General features: G+C 53.0%; 1 protein-coding gene across 2 annotated transcripts in view; it reads right to left on the reverse strand.

The window, feature by feature from the left end:
- Window positions 1-7,725: 7,725 nt before the first annotated feature.
- Window positions 7,726-8,918, reverse strand: part of CRLF2 (cytokine receptor like factor 2) — a 25,116-nt gene continuing 23,923 nt past the window's right edge. Inside the window, exon 8 of one of the 2 annotated variants that reach the window (XM_066272084.1) lies at window positions 7,726-8,918. This exon is cut by the window's right edge and continues 96 nt beyond it. In XM_066272084.1, coding sequence (XP_066128181.1) covers window positions 8,739-8,918 — 180 coding nt within the window. In that variant the 3' untranslated portion in view covers window positions 7,726-8,738. The other variant, XM_066272086.1, reaches the window with a different exon arrangement.

Consider the following 8,918-nt stretch of genomic DNA (forward strand, 5'->3'; position numbering starts at 1 on the left):
CCGCATTGGGTGGGGGGGGGAGGTTGGGGGCGAAGCCTCTGCATTTACACGAGAAGTTTCCGGAACAACCTTCCCGCTCTGTGACCTACAGGGGGCACAGAACGCTCTCCGTGTGGACATTCCACAGCAGCTCCCAGAACCTGAACAGCCCACTGATCGACTGACCCCCTGACCCACTGACCGCGTCCCCCACCTCGGGCAAGGGACAGCCTTTTTGAATTGTTCTGCAGGACCATTTCAGCAGAGGAAATGAAATAAAAATTTAAAAACGAGATCAAGACGGTGATCCGTTGAGTTCCACCCGCCCGAGCAAGATGAAGGTCTCTAGTTTTTTGGGGGGACCCCTGTCCCCCCCCCCAAAATCCCCCCAAAGGTCACCCGTGGGGGGTTCCCATTGTTGTCCAAATGCCTTTCTTGTTTCCAAGGGTGATTTTGGGGCTGCCAGCCCTCTCCCCTCACCCCCCGCTGGCTGGAGATAGACTCCTCCCTCCCCGTGGTTTGGGGAGAGGCTACATTTTATTCCTCATTTAAATGGAATAATTTCATTCCGTCACTGGTCTGTTATTGGCACAATCACTCAACTTCACGTGGGTTCCATTGGAATATACAAGTTCCGGCAGGTGCCTGGAACCAAAACGGGGTCACTTGGGGGATGTCCGTCCCCCATGTCCCCAGCGGTCACCTCCAGGCTTTGCTCCGGCCTCATTTAACCCCTAAGACTCCGTGGGCTTCCCCCTGCGCCCCCCACCCACCCCCTCACCTCCTCAGGCGCCTGCCGAGACCAGAACACACCCACCAAACCTCGGTGTGCTGTTTTTTTTGTCGAGAGAAACCCCCAAATCCACCAGCCAAGACCCGAACAGACTTAAAGGTCATTAACACACGCTCCTCCTCGCCCCCCCACCCCCCCAAACGGTTGGTTTAATTCCCATCCTGGCTTTCTTGGGCTTGTGAGCTTTCCACGGGGACCCACTCAGAACCCCGACGTCCGTGTGACAATTCCTTTGAAGCGGAAAACATCTGAGAGGTGACAGAGGCGTGCAGAACAATCCTTCTCGGGGCTTTCTCTGATCGGAGCCCTCTGTTCCCCAGAAGTCACAAGAAAGCAAGGCCCACTTAGACTCCTCCTCTGCGGACAGGCGGTGGGGGATGGAGGGTGAGGTTAGGGCCCTAAAGGGGGTGAAGAAACCACACTGACCATTACCACAGAGTGCATTATCTCTGCCTGTTCTCAGCAACCCGGTTTATCTTTCCCCCAAAGCTCATTTGTTTTTGTCCAAAGGGCCCTTCACCCAGTAAGACCGGCCAGGAGCCCCAAATCAGATCGCCCCAGAGGGTTACCCACAGGAGGCCAACAGGCCACCCCTCCCCACCCCACGCCCCAGTGTGCCTCTTTGTCTGAAGGCCTCCAAGAACCAGGAGAGGCAGCAGCAGGTCACGCTTCCCTGTTGCCAGAGAAATCCACGTCGATCAAGGGACATCTGTCCTGTACAGCCAGGGGTCCCCAACCTTTTTTGGGGACCACAGACCGGTTTCATGTCAGAAAATATTTTCACGGACCGGCCGGCCTTTAAGGGTGGGACGGATAAATGTGTCACGTGACCCGAGACAAGCGTCCAGAGTGAGTCTTAGACGGATGGAACAGAGGGAATCTGGTCATTTTATTTGTTTATTTATTTATTTATTATTTATTTATTTATTACAGAGACAGAGAGTGAGTCAGAGACAGGGACAGACAGACAGGAACAGAGAGAGATGAGAAGCATCAATCATTAGTTTTTCATTGCGCGTTGCAACACCTTAGTTGTTCATTGATTGCTTTCTCACATGTGCCTTGACCGCGGGCCTTCAGCAGACCGAGTAACCCCTTGCCGGGGCCAGCGACCTTGGGTTCAAGCTGGTGGGCTTTTTTTTTGCTCAAACCAGATGAGCCCGTGCTTAAGCTGGCGACCTCGGGGTCTCGAACCTGGGTCCTTCCGCATCCCAGTCCGACGCTCTATCCACTGCGCCACCGCCTGGTCAGGCGAATCTGGTCACTTTTTAAAAATAAAACATCATTCAGACTTAAATATATATATAAATAAAACTTAGGAAATAATGTAAGTTATTTATTCTTTCTCTGCGGACCGGTACCAAATGGCCCAAGGACCGGTACCGGTCCGTGGCCCCGGGGGGGGGGGGAGGGGTTGGGGATCACTGCTGTACAGGACGTCTGCTAAGGTGTCTTGTCAACGAACACGGTGCTCACCTCAGTCTCAGGAACCAACCCCAGTGAGCACACTCGTCCGGGTCACCTTCCCATAGCTCGCCACTGGGAAGCTCCTTGGCTCCGCCTAACGCAGCTGGCAAGCCTGTTCCAGCCGCCTTCGGGGGTGGCTCACCTCTGGCTATATTTGCTGTAAGTGTGATGCCACACTGAGAAATACCTGGTTTCCCCCCCCCCCCTCTCCCTCTTAGCAATCTGTCTTTGGCCCCAAGCACAGACCCTAAAGCGTGTAAAGAAATCTTTTTCCTCTCCTCCGCTCATCCCCAAAATTCCGTAGGCACGCAAAAGTCAATGCAGGCTAAAAATATCTATATCTATTTTATTTAAAAAAAATAATAAAATATTCATCGCCTTATTAATTAATAATGTATTCAACACAGCCATGCTTTTGCTCGCTCCTCCTCCGCTCTTCCGGGATGAGGTCCTGATCCGAAGAACAGAGACGTGTGACGAGGAGAAGACATTTGGGGACACGTCTCTGACCGGCAGGCGTTGGGTCCCCCGGGGGACTCTCTCGTCCTGGTGGCACGCCCGTGACGAATCGTGAGTAATTGTACGAGCCTTGCAAAGCAGACGAGGTCAGGAGTGAGGTAAAGCCCAATGCTGCCAACATTGTAAACAAGTTTCATTTTATTCTCTTATTTTTTTTTTTTTTCATTTTTCTGAAGTGAGAAGCAGGGAGGCAGAGAGACAGACTCCCGCATGCACCCCGACCGGGATCCACCTAGCATGCCCACCAGAGGGGCGATGCTCTGCCCATCTGGGGCTGTTGCTCCGTTGCTCAGCCATCGAGCTCTTCTTAGTGCCTGAGGCTGAGACCAATGCCCCATGGCCAACTCTCTATTTAGCCATGGCTGCAGGACGGGGAGAGAGAGAAAGAGAGAAAAAGAAAGAAGAGGGAAGGGGAGGAGTGGAGAAGCAGATGGGCGCTTCTCCTGTGTGCCCTGACCTGGAATCGAACCCAGGACTTCCACCCACACGCCAGGCTGACTGTCTACTGAGCCAACCAGCCAGGGCGGATTTCAGCCCCACCTAACCAGACGCTGAGCAGAAACCATCACTCGGCAACATTGTAGCCACTCAGCCCTAAAACTCTCCAGATACAAAAATGTATCTTGCCTGGCGAACTTGACGTGTGTGATAATATGTTACAGAATATGGTATAGGCACCACAATGCCTGAGGCACTGTTTCCACGTGAAAACATCTAGAAGGGGGGGGAAGACGACACTTCTAATGAATAAATAAAAGTTGTTATACATTCGGGGGTGGGGTGTAAACAGGAAACTATTGATAGCCCCAGGATAGAAAAACCTTCTTCACAGAGAGCAGAACCTGACTCAGCAAAGCAAAGAGCATTAAAAACCCAGATTATAAACACACGTCTTCTCGGAACACGATTATGACCCGCTCCTTCCCACAGGCTTCCCACGCAAAGGTGTGCGTGCCGGCCAACGCGGCAGACATTACGAAGTCCTCCCCCCCACCCGCCACCTTTTCTGCTGAAATCTCACATTTCCAGCGTGTGAGGCGGAAGACCACCCAGGCGTGAAATCCGGGTGGTTTGCCGAGGAGCGCCAAAAAAACGCCCCTTCTACACAATTTTTTTTCTTTTTTTCAGAGGACCCAGCAATCCAGGCTGGGGTAAATATCCCACTTAGGAAGTCGCCGGCTCACGCGTCCATAAAATTTAAGTATCGGGGAGGCGGCGTTCGCAGGGATCTGGCGTTTTTAGACCGTGACGAGGAGAGCGTGCGTGTGCGGGACCTCATTTTCCATCTGACGGGCGTGTAACAAAGCCACCATATAACTGGAGGCTGGTCACTTCTCAAACCTGTGGGCTCAGCACGTCTTAAATGTATTGCTTTTATATTATTTACTTATTTATTTTTCTGGTGGGCGGGCAGGGGCCTTTTTAAACACTCATCCTGGGGGATTTTTTTTTTTTTTTTTAATAATTGAACAAAACTGAAAATGTTACAAGCACGGACGTTAACAGAACAGACGTTTTTACGACGTCTTTTCCCAAATTAACCAGAGGCACCGACCTCACTGGGGCCTGGGAAATGTTTGGGAATCTTTTTTTTTCTTCTTCTTCTACCTATTAAAAACCAAATGGATTGTCCCTGCATAATCTCGATGTCCTCAAAGAGGCACCAGCCACGCCTGGTCGGTCTCCCGGGTGATGAGATGCAATGGTTTAAGCTTCCCAGGGATGATGGAAGGTTTTGCTAAAACGGGGACCGCTTTGTCATGGGGAAGGGTGAGGGTGTTCTGAACGTGTAGATTTTACGGCGAAATTCTGGACACACGTGTGAGAGCCGGACAATTATAATTCGAACGTTTCCGAAACCGTGTTCCGTGAACTCTGGGGGGTTAAGCTGACGAATGCATCTGACGAGAATCGTGACGCCCTGTTTCTCTCTGTGGGGGAAAGAAATGGCCCATAAGGACATAGGTGGTAAGGGGTGGAGGTGAATTGGAATGGGGGGGGTGTCATCAGAGTGTGAGTTTCCTGGGGTGTCCATGACAAATGACCCCAAACTGGGAACTTTTAAAAGAACACAGATTTATTTTATTTGTGAGGGTCCCTCCGGGGGCTCCAGGTGTCCCTGGGCTGGTGGCTGCCTCCCTCCTGTCTCTGCCTCCGTCCCCACGTGGCTTCTCCTCTGTGTCTGTGTCTCCTCCTCCGTCTCTTCTAAGGTCCCTGTCACTGGGTGCATGCAGGGCCCCCCCTGACCCAGGGTGACTACTCATCTCAGATCCTTAGATTAACCCCCGTGGCCCTGTAAGGTCATTCACAGGCTCTGGGCATGAGAATGTGGACATGTTTGGGGACCATTGCTGAGCTGACCTGTGTTACCCTGGCTTCCGAGCTGGTGGGAGAGGTAAGCTGAGAACAACAGTTGTAGGGGTGAGGGGACAGGCAGGAAGAGGTCTGCATGTCCCACAAGTGTCCCAAAGCAACTCACAGCTACTGTGTGACCACAACTGCCTGCTACATCGAACTTTTTTCTCCCGAAAACATATGTTGAAGCCCGAAACCCCAGGACCTCAGAACGGGGCCGCATTTACAGATGAGCCTTTAAGAAGGGGATTCGGGGGAAATGAGGTCACTAGGGAGGGTCGTGATTCCCCTAGGACTGGGGTCCTTATTATAAGAAGAGGAGGTGAGGACAGGGACACACACAGGGTGCAGGACACAGGTCCCCAGAAGAAGCCGTTGACTCCCTGAGTGAAACCACTATCACTAGAGCGGAAGTCGATGCCTGACCTGTGGTGGTGCAGTGGATCACGCTTCGACCTGGAACGCTGAGGTCGCCGGTTCAAAACTCTGGACTTGGCCCTGGCCGGTTGGCTCAGCGGTAGAGCGTCGGCCTGGCATGCGAGGGACCTGGGTTCGATTCCCGGCCAGGGCACATAGGAGAAGCGCCCATTTGCTTCTCCACCCCCCCCCCTTCCTCTCTGTCTCTCTCTTCCCCTCCCGCAGCCGAGGCTCCATTGGAGCAAAGATGGCCCGGGCGCTGGGGATGGCTCCTTGGCCTCTGCCTCAGGCGCTAGAGTGGCTCTGGTCGCGGCAGAGCGACGCCCCGGAGGGGCAGAGCATCGCCCCCTGGTGGGCGTGCCGGGTGGATCCTGGTCGGGCGCATGCGGGAGTCTGTCTGACTGTCTCTCCTCGTTTCCAGCTTCAGAAAAATACAAAAACAAAAAACAAAAACAAAAACAAAAAATCCCTGCACTTGCCCAGTCAAGGCACATATGGGAGTTGATGCTTCCTGCTTCTCCCCCCCTTTCTCTCTCTCTCTCTTTTTCTCTCTCTTCTCTAAAATGAATTTTTAAAAAAAGAGTGGAAGTTGAGCTCTTCACTTCGGGCCTTAAATCATAAAATCCTTTCAACAGCCGAGAGCTCCCGGGTGTGCGGAAGTCAGGTGCAGACGCCTGGCGAGGTCACACCCCTAAAACTGGCTCAGGACCGGAAAGGGTCAGGCTGCCCCGCACCACATCACGAGGACTTCAGGTGAACGTCCCCAAGTCTTTTCTGAAATGAGCTGCTCAATGCCTCCCCAGGGAACCAAGCTCACAATAAAACAGAAACAGCCGGGTAGACACTTGTCAGGGGTCCCTCCGGGTGACCAAGGGGAAGAGACTGAGGCACAGAGGTGGGCAGTCACAGGACGTCACGTCCAGCCAGGGGACAGGGTCACTCATATATGGTCGCCGCTACGGAGGGGGCCGGGTGAGGAGTAGAAATATCAGGGGGAAGACACTTTGTACAGGACACGATGGCCTGAAACCATTATGTCAGGGGTCCCCAAACTTTTTACACAGGGGGCCAGTTCACTGTCCCTCAGACCGTTGGAGGGCCGGACTATAAAAAAAAACTATGAACAAATCCCTATGCACACTGCACATATCTTATTTTTAAGTAAAAAAAACAAAACGGGAACAAATACAATATTTAAAATAAAGAACAAGTCAATTTAAATCAACAAACTGACCAGTATTTCAATGGGAACTATGCTCCTCTCACTGACCACCAATGAAAGAGGTGCCCCTTCTGGAAGTGCGGCGGGGGCCGGATAAATGGCCTCAGGGGGTTGCATGCGGCCCGCGGGCCATAGTTTGGGGACCCCTGCATTACGTCGTACACCTGAAACGAATACAAAATCACATTGAATATAAACGGTAATTGAAAAAAAAATTTTTTTTAAATAAAATAAACTCTAAATGAAGAACAAAGTTCTTGAGAATGGACAGTGGACAGCCACTTGGGATCAAAACTACAGGACAGACAGACTTTTAAACGTTATGTTGCTCCCACCCCTGTAAGTCCGATCACTGGAACTGCCCCCCGCCCTGCCCCGCCCACGAGAGCCACGGCCACACTCAGAAGTTATTATTTCTATTTATGTATTAAATGCCCCGGGACAGAACGCTACTTTGTCAAAACGCCACCTCCTATAAGTTACCGGAGGCCCAGAGACAAGCTTTGGGTCCGGCCATGCGGCCGCCCCCCTCCCATCGCCCTGAGGATCTTCCTGGTGTGTGTGTGGGGGGGTCCCTGTCCCCACGTTCAGAGCCTGGACCACAGGGTGAACCCAGACCCGGAGCCTCTCGGGGGACGGGGGCCTTCGTGGACGATACTGCCTCTTTCCCTCGCCCTCCTGAGAGAGAGGCGTGACTCCAGCTCACGTCTGCGTCCGAATCGCAACCCCCAAATCCTAAAGACAGGACAAGAAGAGGCATTTTCATCTTGAGACCCGGGGGAGGGGGGGGGTGGAATGGGTTGTTCAGCCCTTAAAAAAAAAGGGGGGGGAGATGAGATGATTTCTGTGTCTGCACTTTCTTGCTGCTCGGTGGCTTTCTGATATTTTGATAACAAGGGGGTTTATCTGCGTTGTTCGTCACAGAGGGTTTTTTGGGGGGTGGGGGTGGGTGGGAAGGAGGTAGCAGAAACATTCTGTGCTCACTGCATTTCCCCAGCACCGCACGCTGAGCCCAAGCCTGGGATCAAAGTCTATTTATGGGGGCGCCGTGCAGAGAGGCAGGAGGCAAATCTCCACCATCTATAGAAACGTCCTCACGAGCTCGAAATCCCCCGAGGAGATAAAAAGCTGACGTAGCTTCCCGCTATCTGAAGTCACCATCGACTAGACCCGGCTTGGTCTCACGAAACTCCGCCTGCACACTCTCCTTTCTTTTTTCTTTTTCTTCTTAAATTATTTTTATTTTATTTATTCATTTCAGAGAAAAGAGAGAGAGCAAAAGAGAGAGAGAGAGAGAAGGTGGGGAGGAGCAGGAAGCATCCACTCCCATATGTGCCTTGACCGGGCAAGCCCAGGGTTTCGAACCGGCGACCTCAGCGTTTCCAGGTCGAAGCTTTTATCCACTGCGCCACCACAGGTCAGGCTCTCTTCTCTCTTTATTGCCATGAAAAAATAAATAAAAGAATTAAAGTGAGAACCGTCATCGTCCGTCCACCGGGGGGGGGGGGGTGTAGCTGCTGAGCATGCAGCACGTCTGTGAATTCAGCCGAGAGGGAGGACACAGCAAGAAGCAACAAAGTCTCGGAGAGAAAATGCCCCCCCAAGTCTGGCTAAGTGTGTGGGGGGGTGGTCTCCCTCTTTGAGCCGCAGAGCGTGTCCGGGAGTTTGCTCCGCTGGTCGTGCAGGGCGTGGGGTGGAGGCCGGTGGTGTCCGGACACAGACACACGCTTGCTGGACGCCCGTGCTGATGAATCCCATCCACGAATGCTCAACCACGAAGAGCTCAGAGCATCTCCGAGCAACGGTTTCCCACTTACAACGCCTCCACCTCCGACAGCGACGCCCATTGTGTGTAGAGGCCAAGCTGGGAAGGATGTTGTTCGGGCACCTGGGGTCTTCGGTTTTGGGGCATCATTGGTCCGCTGAGTCCCTGAGAAGCCCCTGTCCCCCTACCCCTGACGTCGTCGGCTGCAAGCCAGGGTCCCCTCACAAGGTCACGTAAGCGTTGTCGCTGATGACAAACGTGAAGCCCCCGACGGAGACCACTTCCTCCCCCGAGGGGTGCTGGTGGGGCTGCTGGCTGGGTTCCCCCACGGGGTCTTTCCCCGGGGCTGCTGTCGTCATGGTCACCATTGTCGGGGACGCGGGGACCTCGATCTCGGGCGG

The sequence above is a fragment of the Saccopteryx bilineata genome, chromosome 4, assembly GCF_036850765.1.
Source record: "Saccopteryx bilineata isolate mSacBil1 chromosome 4, mSacBil1_pri_phased_curated, whole genome shotgun sequence".
Classification (NCBI taxonomy): domain Eukaryota; kingdom Metazoa; phylum Chordata; class Mammalia; order Chiroptera; family Emballonuridae; genus Saccopteryx; species Saccopteryx bilineata.